This window comes from Cryptomeria japonica, chromosome 10, assembly GCF_030272615.1.
Source record: "Cryptomeria japonica chromosome 10, Sugi_1.0, whole genome shotgun sequence".
Taxonomy (NCBI): domain Eukaryota; kingdom Viridiplantae; phylum Streptophyta; class Pinopsida; order Cupressales; family Cupressaceae; genus Cryptomeria; species Cryptomeria japonica.
In genome coordinates, this window is record NC_081414.1 from 615210064 (window position 1) to 615229900 (window position 19837).

General features: G+C 37.0%; 1 protein-coding gene across 5 annotated transcripts in view; it reads left to right on the forward strand.

Moving 5' to 3' along the window:
- Window positions 1-19837, forward strand: part of LOC131065420 (structural maintenance of chromosomes protein 5) — a 230268-nt gene that overhangs the window by 138077 nt on the left and 72354 nt on the right. For all 5 annotated transcript variants that reach the window (XM_057999923.2, XM_057999927.2, XM_057999925.2 and 2 more), the window contains 7 exons: window positions 8070-8198; window positions 8285-8383; window positions 8575-8740; window positions 8861-9006; window positions 9131-9194; window positions 9370-9494; window positions 9666-9743. In XM_057999923.2, the coding sequence (XP_057855906.2) occupies window positions 8070-8198; window positions 8285-8383; window positions 8575-8740; window positions 8861-9006; window positions 9131-9194; window positions 9370-9494; window positions 9666-9743 (807 nt within the window). The remainder of the gene's footprint in view (window positions 1-8069; window positions 8199-8284; window positions 8384-8574; window positions 8741-8860; window positions 9007-9130; window positions 9195-9369; window positions 9495-9665; window positions 9744-19837) is intronic.

The following is a 19837-nucleotide window of genomic DNA, read 5'->3' on the forward strand; positions in this document are numbered from 1 at the left end:
AGGAATAGTCAAACATTGGAACAACTACTACAACAAAATAAAACTAATGTAACAAAGACACAGGATTGCTCACCAACTGGGCCCCCTTGGATGAGCATGTCTAGAATTCAAGTAGTCGTATATGTTCAAAACACCATCACTTTATTTATTATTCCAATAGCTTTTACATACTATGAAAACATAGAGAATACTGTCTAATTTTGAAAACTCCGTCTAACCCCCGCGAGGAGGTCCAGATCTTTATTTATAGGAAGGCCATAACAAACTACTAACTACCTAACCATGCCCAAGAGAATAGGCGGTTGTTTTATTACAACAAAGAAAGAGTCAACCACAAAGATTGTGGGACATTCATCATTCATAACCAAGAATATAGCACAAAGGTTCCTGCTAGATTGCAGCCTACTGGAGGCAGCCATAAATAAGTCTTGAACTGCTTCACTATTCTTCAGCTGCTCGGGTACCATCTTGCTCATTGCTTTTAATGCTTACAACCGCCTTGACTCTGGCTTTAATTGGCTTGAATGGCACGATCCTCCTTTCTGGGATGGTTTGATAGCTTCTGCAGCTACCTAAGTGTTCCTGCATCATGAGTTAAAGCACACAAACACATACATATCCATTTTCTGTCAACCATAACATTCATTCATCCACATAAAATTATCATAGTAATTCGCATAGCTGTAGGAATATATATCTAGCTAAAACAATACAAAGTTTGAAAGGTTCAGTTAATGTTCATCATGCATAGGATCCAAAACCTCTAACACATCCTATACCCTCAACATTGTTTGATTACACAACTTAAATCATTAAAAACATAACAGACGTGGACACAAAAAGAGCTATTATTTCAGCTCATCAAGGGACATATGAGATTTCTCTCATCAGATGTGATCTGAACATTGCCTATGCTAATAATCGTATACTCTTCACCTCCTCTGAAGATCACTAGATTAGAGCAAGCCGTGTACTCCGTGAACTAATCTCTTTTGTTCGTGAAATGTCGAGAGGCTCCATAATCAATGTACTAGGCAAATGACTTAACTTGGTCTGCCAGGCTTTTGACCATAAAAGCATAAAAAGCAGAATCCAACATGGGCCTTATGCTAAGATCGTCCTTGGTTGGATTGCTCATCAACCAATCGTTTTTTGCACTGCTTCTTCATGTGGCCAAGCTTACCACAATAGTGACATGTGATAACCTTCTTGGACTTGCTCTTAGGTTTGCCCTATTCGTTTGGCTGAAAGGATTTGCCTTTGCCTTTGTCCTTGGCTTTGGCAGTGAAGGCTTGTTCTTAGTGGATGATTTGTTGTTGCTCCCAAATTGTTGTTTCCACCTTTCTTGTTGTAGAAGCTTGTTCCATAGTTCAGGAAACTTCAAGTCAGTATTCGTGGATGTAATGTAGAGCATTTCAATGAAGTGTTTGTATGAGCGTGGTAAAATTTTGAGTGTGATCACCATCATGTTTTCTTCCTCCATCTTCCGACCAATAGCCTCAAGTTGATTGCAAATATCCTTGATCTTCATAAGATGCTATTGTAGGGACATCTTATCGTCCATCATGATTGAAAACAACATATTCTTCAAAAAGAATGCTCGGCTCTTGTTTGACATTTCATTAAGATCCTTCATATGTGTCCAAATCTTTGAAGTTGACTTGCCAGATGACACTTGTGGAAGCATGTCATCGATGACTGACAATTTGATGAGCATCACCGCTTCTCTATTGTGCTCATTGAACTTGTCTTGGTCTTTTTTTGCCATTGAGGGACACTCAACCTTACCTAGAATAATCTAGTCTAGACACTGGCATTCAAAGATTGTGAGCATTCGTTGTTTCCACGTGTTGAAATTTTTGCTGTTGAAGTGTTGATCATTTTCCAACATTATGTTGGTCAACAATGCCATCTCTCCCGCAGTTCGATGCATAAGAAACAAGGTAAAACAAATTGCAGCAGCTAAATGTGATTTTTCTAGTAAAAAATAGTAAAAAAACCCTTATTGCATGAAGCTTGAGGTATAGATCGCTAGTCATAAATTTTGAGGCCTTGCTCAAATAAAAATACCCCATGATTTTTATATAAAAAAAAATAATCAAAAGCACTTGTAGAATTATGGGCCACGATGTGTATAAAATTGTTGCAAACCCTAACACAGGTTCAAAAACCCACGATCAGACCTTGAAACCCTAGGTCGCATGGGCAAAAAATTCCAGAAAATGCAAAAAAACAACAAATCTTTTTCACAAAAAAAGTCGTGCCCAAAAAACTGCAAGCAAACGTGTCACCTTGGAATGAAAGATTGCAGGGAAAAGAACCCACAATTTCAACAAGACCCATCATGATTTTATTTACCCATTACGGTTCATTTCACACTATTGGGTAGTAATGGTGTGCGAAAACAATTCCTAGGTTACAACTAACGAACATAGAAACATGCGTGATGTAGAGCTGCATGTCGCAGAGGTGTGATTTGAAAAAATGCTTTTCTATTGTGATTTTTTTGTGCTACTGGAAACACGAGTGTCGAGTAAAAACAATGGGCTACACAACCACGATTTTGGAAAACACAGAACCCTTTGCGAGAATGAAGCCATGATTTCTCAGAAACCCTTGTGTGTTCTTTTACGAACGAACTTGCGATTTTTCTAGACAAAGCCCACAAAAATTTCCAGTGATAAAGAGACCATGATTTTGCACACGACAAAAAATCCTTAAATTTTTGTCTCTCAATAAAAAATGATTTTCTTTTAAAAGAAATTCAATAAAAAACTTCTAAAAAATAAATTTTCAGGATGAACACAATTTTTTTAAATTAAAAAATCCGCCAAAAAATTATAACGACTCCGATACCATGAAATGGTAATTGCATGATTGAATTAATGAAGATGAAAGAATACATATAGGCAATTACAAAACGATGTTTCTGAATTAAACAATCATGAACAAATGACTAAATTAGAAACAAGCTAAAACTAACTAAAGACTAACTAATGATGACCATTAATAATATAATAAGTACTTTAATAGTGGATATATATATATATATATATATATATATATATATGTTTTTTAGAGAAATGCCTTCTACCAGATCTCTGGATTTTCATTTTCTTGATGTAGTTCGTGGTAGGGATCAGTTATAGACTTTCAATCACACCATAATCTTCAGTAATTTGTGACATTGTGTAATATCCCAAACAATTCTTTTTTGATTTTTAACAAGATTACAAACACACCAACACCCATTAGGGATTAGAATAAGAAAACTAAACCAGCTGAAAGGAACCCTACACCTTTTGATCACCGAGAGCCCAAGCTGGGAGGGTGAGAGCATACGATGGCAGGGGATCGTTAGATGCAAACTTCTGAAAATGTTTATTACAATAATGGGCGGCAAGCCAACCCCTTTTGCTTCCTAGCGGGTAAGACAAGGAAACTTGGCGGTAAACCAGCCAAGTAAACAAAACACACTCAAGCACGAATCACTCAACTGCAATATTTCAGCGGGAGGACTGAACACTTAGAACAAAGCTCAACTCAACCGCTTATGTAGCGGGAGGACCATTACAAACAAAATATCACTCTATCGCTTGTGCAGTGGGAGGACCATTACAAACAAAATATCACTTGACTGCTTATTCAACGGGAGGACAGAATTACAAAGATCAAATGTAGGCGGCAAGCCAACCTCTTCCACTTTTCAGCGGGGATTTGCTTTACAATCCAGAAATGGCTGTTAGTACTACTATCCAGCCTTACAAATAAGAGATGCAGTGCATAGGAAAGAGAGATTATGCTGTCCAATTCTGCTAAATATCTCCAAACTTTTCACAATTAACAAACTCAAACCCACCCACAAAGAAATAACACCCCACTAATCACTAAATTGAAATTACAATCTACTGTCCACATAACACACAGAAAACAACCAGTACCAAATTCACTATTATGCTCATAACTCACCCAAAACAGTTCAGAATGACACAAAAACGGAAGCAAATGAAAGCTATGACAAAGGCGATGCAACCAGAATCTCAAACCTGCACAACGAACACCACCAACAATCGACACGCAACCCAAGGCAGCCCAGGAATGGTATGGCCAGCAGCAGAAAATCGAGTTGCAACGAAAAATCAGAAAGCACACCAAAAGTGACGCCAAAGTAGAAGGATCGCCCTCCAAACACGCTTCCAACGAACTAATACCTAGAATGATCGTTTGCATAGACAGGGAGATACGATCAAATCTTCGCTTCAGCCACACCAAAAACCAGCAACACTGAAATCCACACCACACAGAAAACCACACCACACACTGGAAATCTGAAAATGCACACTGAAAACTTCACCAACAATCCAACACTTAGCTAGGTACTATGTCTCAAGTACGAAACTGGCCAAACTAGGGAGCCACAACTCCGAAGCTCAAGTTCACTCACCATTCCGACAACATAACAATATGATTTCTTCAAGATAACCAAATGAGGAGCCCATCCCTTGTATTTATAGATTTCTCCATCTGAAATTCAAATGCAAATGGCGCCCAAATTCATTTGAAATCCACTTAATTTCATTTCATGTCCCTCACCAAGTATGACGTCCACTTTCCCATCTTCCTAGTCATACTTTTCCCAAGGAAAATCGCCATGTTATAACATTGACATTACACGGCATAAAACTCATTCATTTTTGACGCCATAACTTAGGGAAATAAACTTGTGACTTAGGATAAATAATATAATGTTCTCCTTCCTAAGTCATTCCTCCAAAATAATCAGTAAAAATAATTAAATATTAAACTTTAAAATAAAGTAATAATATTTAATTAAACAATTATAAATCGCCCATTGATTGCTGCCAAATCAACCATATGAACTGGAGTGTAGAAATTACTAATTCTGGACTGGATTGAAACTCTGCTCAAGACTGCCACAAATAACTTTGCCTGAACTGATACTTACTAAAAGTAGTAAGTCATGAAAACATCTCCGAAAGACATGCTTGTCGAACCCTGTGAGAGAGCTCGAAAAACCCAAAAAAACCTCAAAATCTAGTCAGCTGCCACCAACTTACTAAAAACAGTAAGTTCAGAAATCACTCCAGAACAGAATGCATGTTAGATCACCGTGAAGCTCTCGAAAAACCCAGAAGGTATCCTCGATTCTTTCTGCCCAACTCCAACCTGAACATCCTTGAAAACTGAGGAGAGTCCTCCTAGAAAATAGGAAACCCTAATTACTCATTCCAATCAGCCTACGGGTCTCTGGAATAGGCCAATGGACCACTGATTACTCCTCATTGTGAAGGGGACATTACACATTGTAAGACATTTTATGTGCTAAAAATTTGTGAACATTTGCAACTCTGATATCAATAGAACAAAATACTGGAAGAAGGAAGGTTTAGGATTTGCTGTCAATATTTTCTTGTAGGCATTACTAATTTCGAAGCATTCATGTCGTGATGGTAGTCGAGTGTCATTTGTTGGATTTATTGTTCACCTAGCTAATCGTCCATGAGATATTAATTTATTCGCATCTAATGATTAAATTTATCGTGGATTATTTCATATTCTTGTCATCGTTCTCTCATTTCAATTTTATATAGTTCAAGTGCTTAAAGTGCTCAGTTTGGATGGTTGATTAGTAGATCAAGGAAATTGTTGAATGGTATGAACTTTCTTACATAAATTTTAACAACAATTTTTAGGTTTTGTGTAGTGTCCCCAATTTTGCACCTTCCTAAGCATCAATTATTTTCAGAGGTTAGCCTATTATCAATGGTCCCCATAGGTTAATGTGGTGATTAGGGGGCCCTTTGAGGGTGATTCACGGTTATTCGACTAACCCTTTGGGTTTCTATTTCAGTACTCTCCATCTCAGTGCATTAGTTTATTTGTGGTTTGTCTTTCAAAGTTCTTCAGGCTCCATTTATACACACTAGTTTTAGTAAGTCACTTGGATGTTTGGGTGCATACTTACTATTTATGGTAAGTCATCGAGATGGTCAGGGGGCACCATGGTTATATCCAAAAAGTTGGCAGGATTAGTTGTTGGTATGATTTTTGGCATTTAGTGGAGTTTAATGATTTAATTTAATTAATTAAAGTTTAATCTAGCATTGACTTTGATATAATTAATTTAACTATCTTTATGATTAAAGGGGATATAAGGGGTCAAGTGTGCATTTAATATATAAATGTCAAAGTATTTTATTATTATGCTAAATGGGACGCCAACTTTGGGAATATTATAATGCAACAAAATCATTTGATATTTATTGATGTAAAAGAGCCAAATGTAGTGTTGCTTTTTGGTGTGCATATAAAAAACTCACTTAGTGCTTTTTCATCATTATTGATCATTTGCAAATTGTTGAAGCATTTTGGAGAGCAAGGGTTTGCTGCTGAAGATTTAGACTTTTGAGAATGAAAACTCTCAAGAGGAATAATGCCTGCAAGTCTGCGACATCATCCAAGGGTACTTAGATGATAATCTCATCTAGAGATTATACTAGTGCTTATTTGAATTCAGATTCCAAGGTTTGACAGCTTTACAGGATCTATTACGCTTTCAAAAATTGATTGAAGGCGGATCAGGGTGATTTATTTGTAGGCTGGAAGAGTTCATCAATCCCCAGGTTTTGATAGGCAAATTTATGCATTCTACAGGCAAGACAAAACCCTCATTTTTGCTCATATCTCCTAGGGTATCGCCTATATTGTTCTGGGTATCTTTGCATATGAATTCCCATAGCTGGGCAATGGAGATTGATACATAAAATGCAGGTTTAAAGTGCTGTTTGAATTTATTTTGCAATTGCCAGGCAAATATTGGGACGCTGTTCTTGGTGTGTTTTTGTTATTTGGAGTTGTATGCTAAATGGACTGTTGATGAAGTCTATTTGCTGTTGTAATCTGAATGGTTGGATTAGTGCATCACAATCCCTGTATAACGAGAAGGTATTCATACTATAATTCATTGTTTCAGCTTTTACAATTTCCTTAGTTCTTTAAGTCTGCTGTTCATCAAGCTCAGAGCATTATATGTGCATCATTCTGATTTTCTGAGTTGTATACAACAGTCCATAATGTTCAAACTTTAAATATTCAGTTATATTGTATGATTGCAAACTGTTTGTCGCAATGCCTCCTTGATTGTATGAAAGTCAAGATGATTTATATGAAGGGGAAAAATGTTATGAAAGCATTAAGCAAATCAAATAGATGATAATATTCAGAACCATTCATATTCAAGTGTACTCCAAGTGTTTAACAAAGTAAAGAAACTGGCTACACATCGGGATGGGACACTTCATTCTGTTCCATAGAGCTTAAATGAGATGGCAAGTGATTTTAGTTTTAATAGCAGATCTTAAAAAATATTATTGGGGATGCTTTGCATGTTGGGTTCCTCTTTTGACTCTAAGTGAGATGAGCCTTGTAAAAATCTTTAGAATTCCTTGCAGTGAACTTTTGGCCATCGACTTTGGCAATATTCAATGGTGGGTGATCTGAGAGGCAACAAAACCCTTGGGACTTTAAATGGATGCCATGGAACCCTGTGTCCAGCACGTCATGCCAAGCTGTTGATTGTTTTATTAAAAAAATTATGCCAAATATGCAAGAAACATGTTGCCACTTCAGTTGCAGACTGCACTGGCAATCAAGAAGAGTTTGATTGCTCTCTGTAAACTGTGATGCTTTTTTGGATTTTGAGTGGTCGGTAAACAAATTTAATGTGGCGTTCTTATTAATGACACATTAAGTAGAATTAAAATGGATTATTAATTGGTTATATGTATCCAGTTGTGACTTTGTTACATTATAAACTTAGCCGAGAGATTTATTATAATATGATCAGGAAGATATTTAAAGTCTTAAAAGAAACCATGTTTTCTCATTTTTCTTGATTGAGTCTTTACTGTTAATTAACTTGAATTTCATGCATTAATTGTCCTAAATCAAAATTGCTGTTGAAGAATGCTATATATAAACTAATATTTTGGAAATATTTGTTCCAATTTTTTTAATATGCTTTAAGTGACATTTTCTGTTGATTGTAGTCATTTATAACCCAGGATTCAAATGATCGAGACTTGCTTGTGAAAAACTTGAAATCATTTGATATTCCTGTTCTCAACTACACTGGAAATAGACAAATGTGGAATGAACCTCAGCCAGTAACGGATGCGGTAAGGCTTTCTATATTTCAATCATTCTTTATACCTGTAATGGTTCTTATGTTGTACATTATTTAATGTTGAATTGCATAATATAGATGCGGAATCTGGGGATTACATCAAGGCTTGATGAAGTATTTGAGGCCCCATCCGCTGTGAAGGAAGTTTTAATAAGTCAGGCTGCATTAGATCACTCGGTATGTTATTATAAATATTTTTATTCGTGACAACTAGTGTTTTTCTAACAATATTATGACGTATTATCATCCAACATGTAAACAAAAGCTGATTTAAATGTAACTGAAGATTCAGCCAATAACAGATAACTAATTTACTAAATATTGCTTAAATTTTATACCGAGATTAAACTTTCTTTTTCTCCTTTCAGTTCATTGGTTCAGAAGAGACCAACCGCAGAGCTGATGATGCAAACAAGTTAGGAGTGATGGACCTATGGACTCCTGAAAATCACTATCGCTGGTCACTTTCTCGATATGGAGGCCATAGTTCAGCAAGTGTGAGTTCAGTACAAGGATCGAGATTGTTTGCTTCTAGTAAGTGATGTCAAAATGCTGGGATACCATCAGTTCTTCTGATTTGCTTGACATAATATTAATGCATTATTTCAGGATTTTTTCCTCATTAATGATGACCTCAATTTCTGTTTATTACAGCTGTGGACATGACAGAAGTTAATGAGCTTAGTAATAAAAGGAGAGCATGTGAACTGAATATTGGAAAATTAGATGATGATGTTAAGTCAATATCAAGTGAACAAAGGCATTTGGAAGATGAAGCTGCAAAATTACACAGGAAGAGGGTGTGATAATAAACTATAATCGATTTTTTTAAGAGAATCAGAAAGTATGTAATCAATGTGGTTACTATATTTTTATTTTGAATTTAAGAATAATTATTGAGATAAAATCTTATTGTAATTGCAGGAAGAAATCATCAACAACATGAAATTAGAACGAAGAAGGCGACAAGAGATGGATAATCGAATAGGTGTGCAACATCTGTTATGTAAAAATTGTGGTGTGAGAATGCATCAGAACACATAAGAATGTCTCATAAACTTCAAATGGATCATCATATAGATAAACTTAACTGAGTACTGCAAATTACAATTTTATGGTTATTGGTTAGGAATGGTTATAGTTTTTCATTTCATCTCTAATAGATCAGCGTAGAAGGAAGCTTGAATCAATGGAGAATGAAGAAGATCTGGAAACAACTATATCTAGGCTTACTGACTTGATAGGCAGGCTAAATGTGCAACGCTTCAAGCGTGCAATTGAAATGAAGGTAAAATCATAATGCTGAATCTCTGTTTTTATTAGAGTTTAGGAGAAGGTAGTCATAGTGTAGCAGTTAGTTATAACTTCTTTGACAATCTTGCTGAATCTTTGTTCTTTTTCTTTTGTTTTATGATTGCTATAACAGTGACTGTTATGGATGAATGAATTTTCCATACAGGATTTGTTGATCGTAGCAGTCTCTCTCAAGCGACACTTTGCACAAGAACAACTTGCAGCTGTTGAAGTTGATATGAAGGTATATCTTTATTTATTGTGTAAGAATCCCTTGTGTAAGAATCCCTTGAATAGTGGCATTAACTTTTGTTACTTGTCCTTATTAACCTGAAAAAAAATAAAAAATTTCTGGCAAGTGAGTTTTATGCTGTTGTGTTGCCTTTTTATTTGACTCAAGCCTTTCATGTTCCAATGTCAGATATCAATCTGATATATGCAAGGAAATATGCATGTATTACATACTCAATAGGCAACTTAAGAAATGGATTGAGGATGGCAAATATATAGAATAGAAGGTGATGCAAGCTAAATAGGTTACAATGGGTATGGAGGTGAGAATGTGTCTCTGCAAGGTAGCTATCCATGACTATTTGCATTAATTATGCTCATTACACGGCTTCCTATGTTGGAAAGGCTTTTTCCTTGAAGCACAATCATGAGAAAGGCAATAATAAATCGATAAGTTTTAACAATAAGGCCTCAACAATGCAAGAGCAATCCACCCACTATCAATCTTGGTAGGTATTGTCTATCCTGGTTAATCAACATTTGAATTTTATGGACTCAGGGTTTCTGAGCATCTCCTGTAATGTTGGTTATTAAAGCCCTTATAATTTCATGACAAGAGTTGAATGCTTTGATAGTAATAGGGATGTTGATGGGGTTCATTTTCAGGTTTCAATGAGTCCTGCTGCTTGATAAAAAAATCATTATCATTTAATGTATTTTGAAGAAAGGTGATATGTAATATCATATGCTATTTCAAGTCCCTTTTGCATTGGGAGGAGAGCCTTCATTGTGTAACCTCAAATTCTACCTCAAATTCTACTTAGACACACATATCTTGGTCAGTTGTTTCATGCAATGGGATATTTGGGGTTATTGTTGCTTCCTCTCTTTTGGTAACAACAGTAATTGCATACTGTTGATGTGATTTTTACGCACATGCGAACACAGAATAAAATACCTTAAGTATCTTATACTCTCTTGAACAAAATCTCTCAAATGCTGAAGATTAGCTTAAGGATCACTTGAGAAGACTCCAAGGTTCATGAATGTAGGGTCAGTACATGTGGATAAGCTCATTGGTTTGATGTAATTATGCTGGAATCACAAGGGGACTTACATTAGAATGCTTGAATGCTTGGTTTGCTGGAACTTGATCATCTGATGTTGCAATATGGTGATGCTCTTTGTCCTAAACTAGCTTGATTTTAAAAAAATGGCAAAAGGTAAAGGGTTGAGAAGGTCTATTCTAAGGCCTAGAATTTAAGAAGATGGACAAATGATTAGATGGAATCCCCTATTGAGCGAGGTTTCACCATCAAGTTGAACAATTTGACACAAGCTCAATGCAATCTTCCAAGGACATTTCAAAGATGTTCAAATCATTACCATCGAACAATGTTCACCATTCAAGTTAATGCATAAACAATGGACGCATAACAATTTGAAGCTAAGCTCATTTCATTCTAGTCGACCACGCAAGACACACTTACAATCAGTAAGAGGCTAGTGGTATGGACTAAGCGGATTCCACATGAATACATTCACCAAATTCTTCGATTCAATCTAATTTATTTATCATCTAAGATGAAGGTCCAACAAGAAACCATGCACTTTGTAAAGAAACAACACACTTCACCATAACTTCAATGAAAATGGAGTTCATTTACAACTTAGGCAACAATTTCTGCCTTCTCCTATTCTACTCTAGTCTAGCTATTCTATTCTTCAAAACTATCTATTCTTCTATTGCTATCAACTATTAGCTAATAACTATTTGCTATTCACTAACTATTTTGGCACTATTAATTATTTTCCAACTATTAACCTTTACAAATGAAGAGTTTGAGCTTTATATAGAGAGCTCATTTACAATGAACAGCCAGGATTGATTCTCCATCAATGGCCAAGATTTTACAATGAAACCTTAATTAGGGTTTGTTACAACAAACTCAATTTGGCCAATGAAATGATTACAACATTTTAGGATAACCAATAGATAACAAGGCAAGGTGCCTGGGAGTTTGTGCCTTTATATGTGAGCTTGATTCATTGAAATTGGATGTGTTGATGCGGATCGTTCTGATTGGTGGAGGTAGTGACTGGGATGCCACCTCAATCTTGCACCTTTGTAGACTTGATTTGATTCGTCATCATGAAGGGATGCTGAGAAATATCTCTTGATACTCAACATTATCCAGTTTTCTCAATGTGATGATGATGATGGGAAGCAAACTTTGATTAACTCTTTTGAAACTATTGGCTTCTTCAATCGTGCTCGATGTAGGTCTTGTGATGACTTTGGTTGATCTTTCTTCGTTTCGACATACTTGTGAGTGATGCAACTGGTTAAATGTAGCTCCTCATTGTGCTGATTTCGATTCTTGGATTCCCAAAGGGAATTCAAGATTGTAAAACATCCTTCTATCATGTAGGCTATCCTTCTTTGATGCTCTTGTGTTTGTTGATGAAACTTCTTGAAGAGATTCTCCTTGTATCTTGCTTCGTTTCCTGCAAAACAAACAAGCTAGTGTCAAATACACTTGATATATAGGTCTAATAAGAGCATATAAAGAGAATTCACCTTCCTGGAGGGACACTTGAAGTTGCTTTTCAGTCTTAGAGAGGAGCTCTTGAAGTTTCCTGCACCCTTGATGTTCATGAAGTTGTCCTTGACTTGTCTTTGAACTCACTTCCATTCATTTTCTTGAACCTCGCTCATATACCTTGACTTTTGAAGTCTCTTACCTTACTGAGATTATGAAGTTGTTAATGTAGATCAAATCATAATATTCACTTATGCGGGTGAGTTCATGAAGTTCGCTCTTACACACCATTTTAGAAAGTTCATTCGTCCTCAAAATGTAAAACTCGCTCATATACCTTGGGTTATGAAGTTGAAATTCAATCTTGAAGCTCTCTACATGAAGTTCGCTTATCTTGTAATGTCCCCTTCTCTGCAGTGATTAGATCAGTGGTCCATTGGCCTATTCCGGAGACCCATAGGCTATTTGGAAAGGACAATTAGGGTTTCCAACTTTTGTGGAGTTCTGCACGAGCTTTTTAGGGTTTACCAAGAGGGAATTCTTCAGTTTTGTCTATGGTTTCCTTCGGGGTTTTTCATGAGCTCCAGGTTGGCATAACATGCATTTGATTCTTTGGCGAAGTGAGAACTTACTATTTTTAGTAAGTTAGGGTTTGGCTGCTTGGATGGTGTTGTCTTACTGAGCTTTCCAAGCTCTTTCTCTAGGTGCGAAGATCATGTTTTTCAGAGGAGTATTCCATGACTTACTATTTTTAGTAAGTGGCAGTATTGAGCAATTCTATTTTTAGCAGTTTGGACAGGGTCCTGATCCTGTAGTAGTTCAATGGGCTTCATTGCTCAGCTTCATCCTGGATTTTGTTGATAATCAGTATTGGAGTCATAAGTGATTTAATTAAATATTATTTCCTTATCCTAAGTTTTAATATTTAATTATTTTACTACTGATTAATGTTATATTGGGCGACTTAGGAAAATACATATTTATATCTAATATCAATGTTATATTGTCCTAAGTTAGGCATGGAAATTTGAAGAGTGCATAGGTTATTGTTGAAGACTTAGGCAAGTTCAAACTTGCTTAATTATTGGTGAAAATGCAACTTGGGCGCCCACCTTGGGAAATGAAATGAAATGTCATTTGGATGCCATGTGATAATGAAATGAAATGCAAATTGGAGAGGTGAATTTGGGAGCATTTACATTTGAATTTCAGAGGGAAAAAACTATAAATACAAGTGTTTGGCCTCCCATTTGGATATCTTGTGAAATTGCATTGTTATGTTGCCGGTTTGGTGATTGAAAATCTGAGCTTCTAAGTGTGGCTTCCTAGCTAAGTCTCAGTTTCGTACTTGGAAGATAGTACTTGACTGTGTTCTTGTATTTCCAGTGCTGTTAGAGAGTGTTTTGCTGAGTGTGGAGTGTTTTGTGTGGATTTTGGAGTGTTTTTTTGCTGCTGGTCGTGGAGTTGCTGAAACCATATTTTGCTCATACCTCTTGACCAAGTGATTCCTTTATTCTGGGTATTGGCTCTATCAAAATGTGGCATGGAGGCAATATAGTATGCAATTTTATAGCCACTGATTTGAAGAATTGGATTTTTAGTTGCAAATCGTACCCTTTCAGCTGGGCCGTACCATTCGAGGGGTTCATTGGGATGCGTGCTGCATTTTTGAGGCAACTGGATTGCGGGTTGTGTTCATGTTTCATTGTCCAGGTTATATCTTTCATTTGCATTTGATTTGGTGGGTTTCGGACTTCATTTGAGTGAGTTATGATCATTTTGGTGTTGCTGGTTGAGACTAGTTATGCTTGTTTGGCTTTAGATTTTTGGTACAGCAGCAGTAGCATCATTTGAGTTAATTTGTTAGTTGTTTCTTGCTGTAATCTGCATTGGATATCATCTCTAATCTTCTCTTTCTAAATTGTAAGGTTAAGTAGTAGTACTACTAACCGTTTCTGGAGGTTGCTTGCCCACTGCATAAGTGGAAGAGGCTGGCTTAGCCGCCTTCTTGTTTTGTAATTCAGTTATGAAGTTCAGTCCTCCCACTGAGTAAGTGGTTGAGTGATTTTATGATTGTAATGGTCCTCCTGCTGAATTAGCGGTGGAGTTGAGCTTTTGTGTGATTCAGTTCTCTCGCTGAAACATTGCGGTTGAGTGATTTGTGTCTTGGTGAGTTGTTCTCTTGGCTGGTTTACCGCCAAGTTTCTAGTTTACCCGGTGGATAAGTGGAAGGGGCTGGCTTGGCACCCATTATTGTATTCAACTTTTCAGTAGGTTTATGGTGCTAACGATCCCCGGAACACCATATGCTCTCACCCTCCCAGATTGGGCTCTCGGTGAACAAAAGGTGGAAGGGTTCCTTCCAATTATTTTGGTTTGCTTTGTAAATCTTATTGCCAAATAAAAAAAATAAAATTGTTGGGGATATTACAATGGTATCAGAGCTGGTTTTCCTGCCAGCCTGTGTTTTCAAATTGTTCAGAGCACAAATTCTCCCTGCCATCCTGTTGGGTCGTGGTTTTTTGGTTGCATATCAGAGTTTGGAAGAATGTCTACTACAGATAAGTCTATTTGTGAGTTAATGCAAGGATTGATTAATTTGATGAAGGATCCAGATATTAAAATGGGGTTCGTAAAGGTTCTTGCAAAATTCAAACATAAGGAAGAGTCTGAAAACAATATCTTTAATACAAAGACAAATGATGGAGTTGGTGTTTTGACACCTAACTTTGCGACAATACTCCATGAAGACTCTTTGGTGATGCATGCACCTACCATTGATGAGGTTGTCATTCAATAAGAAGTAAAAACAATATTTGTGGTTGTGCATGATGAATCTCTTAATGTTTCTTATTGAGCTAGTGACAGTGTTGAATGCACTCATGTGCTTCCACAGGAGGAGCAGATGAAAATTGAAGATGTTAAACAAGAGGAAAAGGTTAACAGATTGTTGGATGGAGATTCATATTATGAAGCTGAAAATATTGTAGGTAATGATGAAGTTCCTAATGACCAAGAGGCTGTCCTATTTTGTGAGTTTAAAATATGCCAAAATGATGACATTCAAGGGGTAGATTTAGAGGACCAATCAGAAATTGCATTTCAAAACAATGGTGTTGAGACTCATAGTTTGAAGAATGAGCTTGACCAAATTCTGAAAGTCTTTGAGCAATGTCCTAAATTGGAATTTTCGGATTTAGGACAGCAGGATTGTTGGTCTAAGTTGGAAAAAGGAAATACTTTTCAGATCGTTGATAACCCATTGTTCGAGATGGGTAAAGTGAAAACATATGACAATCCACTGTTTGAGTGGGAAGATGGAACATCACTTGGTTCTAGCATTGCTCTTGGTGAGAATAGCAATGTGTGGAAGTGGAAACTAAGAGAAGATTCAAGATCTAAGTTGGGGGATACTTGGAGCTATGGTGAGCACTTTTTAACTAAACAAAGTAATCGACCTTTTAGCATTTGGTATCCAGGTGTAAAAGAAACTAAGTTTGAAGAGGATCCAATATGAGATGAATTTACATTTGATCCTAATATTGTATTGGTTTTAAAGAACAATGTTTACATGGAAGATGGCATTGATCGTGTTGATGACATGACTGATTTATCAATGCATGTTGCTGATCTTGAGTATAGACATAGTGACCTCGTTGATCTAGTTTCACAGTTCATTGTTGAGGGTGATAAAGAAGAGGCACAGGTGATTTGTGACAGCCTAGAAGACTTTGATGCCCAGTGTGATAGTTGTGATTTTGGTATTCATTATAACAGCAATACATTTGCCTTGCATGATTATGATTGGAAGAATGAATTGTTGGTGTCTGCTGAAAATGAAATACACACTTTATCTAGATTGGATGACATTAGAAGCCTAGTTGAAAAATTCATCTTCATGACACCAAGAGACCAATGTGAACAAAATGTACCCCTTGCTGATTTGCACATGATCAAGAACACAATGGAGGGAATAAAATTGGTTTTCTTACACATGATGCATGATAGAGATGTTGCCACCAAGTTTACTGATGAGACTTTGTCTTTGAATAAGCAATTGAGGGGCGAGGTTAGTGAGTTCACCATTGAGCTTGATTCCACTAGGCTTTCTTTCAAAAGTGTCCAAGAGACACTTCTTGAAACAAATGATCAGCTTTATGAGGCCAAACATTTAAGAGAGCAAGATAATAGAGAAATGGCCAAGGAGTTCAATTAGGTAATGGAGGAGCTTGATTGCATTCAGGAGGAGTATGATCTTTCTCTTTTTCCCCAAAGATCTGAAAATGTGATTTTGGAGTAGAAGAATGTTTGGGTGGAGCATGACTCTGATAGTAATCAGCAGGTTGATAGTTTGTTGTTTGATACAGATGCTGATTGGACATTTGTTAATCCACTTTTCAAGTTTGATGTGGGAATTTCTTTTGACTTCAGTGATGAGGGTGGATCACATTGCAGAGTTTGGAAACTAGGTGCAATTTGCAACCATGAGATATTGTTTCAAAATTGGAGCATTGAACAAATGCATACTCTTGGACATCTTCTTTGGAAAAGAATGGATCAGGTTTTCAGATTTGGGCTTGCTGATTGGTTGCAAACTAACCACTTCACTTTATGGTTTTCTCTCATTCATGGGAGTTGGTGCAATTTCTTTGGTCATGCAAGTGATAGTTTTCAATTAGAGATTGCTTGGAGGGGTTTTCCAGTCACCTTTGATTTATTTTTGAGCATTGGAATGCTCAACTTTCATGCTTATACTTGGAAAATTCATTGTTTACTTCCAAAGTTGATCCAAGATAGTGAACTTCTTTATGCTATGGCTCATATTTCAGAGAGCCTTGGAGTTGTGACAATGAGCGTTAGCACTACTGTCCATAATGTGATCAGCTTACACATGAGTTCAGATTCTGATCGTCAAATGTGTTTGATGGTACCTTTTGCTCATCAACTAGTGGATTGGAAAGATATTTTGAGCAAAGGATGGTTGTATGTGGAGTTGGAATCACTAGAGAGGACATTCCTAGCCTTGAACCTGAGCATATGTGTTGTTTTGGATGATGATTTCCGGTGTTGCAGCAGTTGTTCATCTTCTTGGATGCTGATTTTCCTAAAATCAGATCTCAAGTCAATCATTTCAGACTTGGTGGGTTGCTGGTGTACACTTTTTCAGACTTCGTAGTCTCTTGGCAAGACAGGTTTATGGTCTCAGATGAGAGATATGGCGAGTTGGGGCAGTCAGTATCTGTGTATGGGAAGTGTTCAAGCTCTAACTAGTGTTTATTCTTATGCCCTCTCTTCTACTTATGATTGGGACAACGAACATTTGCTTTCTATGGTTCATCATTCTGAGGTGCTTGGAGTGGGAACTATAAGAGATTTCAGAAGTCTCCATGGTTGTATTAGAACAATTCAATTGAGGCCTAGTAGATTCATGTGGAGTTATGGGGATGAGGTTGTTGAGCTCTTGCAAAGGATTGTTTTCATCTTTGCAGGGAGATTTGGACAAGTCACATTTACAGTCATGGCTATGCTTGACACCTTGGGAAGATATGTTGTGGAGTTTGATCGTGAGTTGAGTAGGCTTTATTTCCTATTGCCCAGGCTTGTGATAGACAGTGGCATTATTGATATTGATTACTCAGAGCTCTATGAGCATGAGATGCTGCATGATATTGATTTCAGTCCTTCAAGGTTTTTCAGTTTGAGTATCATGGATGGTAACACTTTGGAGTTTGGACGTGATGTTTTCATTGATGTGATCAGAGTGGCGCAACATCGGGAGGTTAGTGCAGTTTGGACGTGATGTTTTCATTGATGTGATCAGAGTGGCGCAACATCGGCATGGTGGGTTCTTCTTGAGACGGGCATGGGACCCTGGGATCGTCCTTGCTTTGGTGCGGATTGGTTTAAAATTTTCGGGAGTTGTGATGGCATTGCTTGAGGACAAGCAATTTTGGGAAGGGCGGATTGTAATGTCCCCTTCTCCGCAGTGATTAGTTCAGTGGTCCATTGGCCTATTTCGGAGACCCATAGGCTATTTGGAAAGGACAATTAGGGTTTCCAACTTTTGTGGAATTCTGCATGAGCTTTTTAGGGTTTACCAGGAGGGAATTCTTCAGTTCTGTCAATGGTTTCCTTCTGGATTTTTCATGAGCTCCAGGTTGGCATAACATGCATTTGATTCTTTGGCGAAGTGAAAACTTACTATTTTTAGTAAGTTAGGGTTTGGCTACTTGGATGGTGTTGTCTTATTGAGCTTTCCAAGCTCTTTCTCTGGGTGCAAAGATGATGTTTTTCGGAAGAGTATTCCATGACTTACTATTTTTAGTAAGTGGCAGTATTGAGCAATTCTATTTTTAGTAGTTTGGATAGGGTCCTGATCCTGTAGCAGTTTAATGGTCTTCATTGCTCAACTTCATCCTGGATTTTGTTGATAATCAGTATTGGAGTCATAAGTGATTTATTTAAATATTATTTCCTTATCCTAAGGTTTAATATTTAATTATTTTATTATTGATTAATGTTATATTGGGCTACTTAGGAAAAGACATATTTATATCTAATATCAATGTTATATTTTCCTAAGTTAGGCATTGAAATTTGAAGAATGCATTAAGTTATTGTTGAAGACTTAGGCAAGTTTGAACTTGTTTAATTATTGGTGAAAATGCAACTTGGGCACCCACCTTGGGAAATGAAATGAAATGTCATTTGGATGCCATGTGATAATGAAATGAAATGCAAATTGGAGAGGTGAATTTGGGAGCATTTACATTTGAATTTCAGAGGGAAAAAACTATAAATACAAGTGCTTGGCCTCCCATTTGGATATCTTGTGAAATTGCATTGTTATGTTGCCGGTTTGGCGATTGAAAATCTGAGCTTCGAAGTGTGGCTTCCTAGCTATGTCTCAGTTTCGTACTTGGAAGATAGTACCTAGCTGTATTCTTGTGTTTCCGGTGCTGTTAGAGAGTGTTTTGCTGAGTGTGGAGTGTTTTGTGTGGATTTTGGAGTGTTTTCTTGCTGCTGGTCGCAGAGTTGCTGAAACCATATTTTGCTCATACCTCTTGACCAAGTGATTCCTTCATTCTGGGTATTGGCTCTATCAAAACGTTGGAAGATAGTACCTAGCTGTATTCTTGTATTTCCGGTGCTGTTAGAGAGCGTTTTGTTGAGTGTGGAGTGTTTTGTGTGGATTTTGGAGTGTTTTCTTGCTGCTGGTCGGAGAGTTGCTGAAACCATATTTTGCTCATACCTCTTGACCAAGTGATTCCTTCATTCTGGGTATTGGCTCTATCAAAATGTGGCATGGAGGCGATATGTTCTGCAATTTTATTTGCTGATTTGAAGAATTGGATTTTTAGTTGCAAATCGTACCTTTCAGCTAGGCCGTACCGTTCTAGGGCTGCATTTTGATGCATGCTGCAGTTTTGAGGCGACTGGACTGTAGGTTTTGTGTTCATGTTTCATCATCTAGGTTATATCTTTCATTTGCATTTGATTTGGTGGGTTCCCGACTTCATTTGAGTGAGTTATGATCATTTTGGTGTTGCCGGTTGAGACTAGT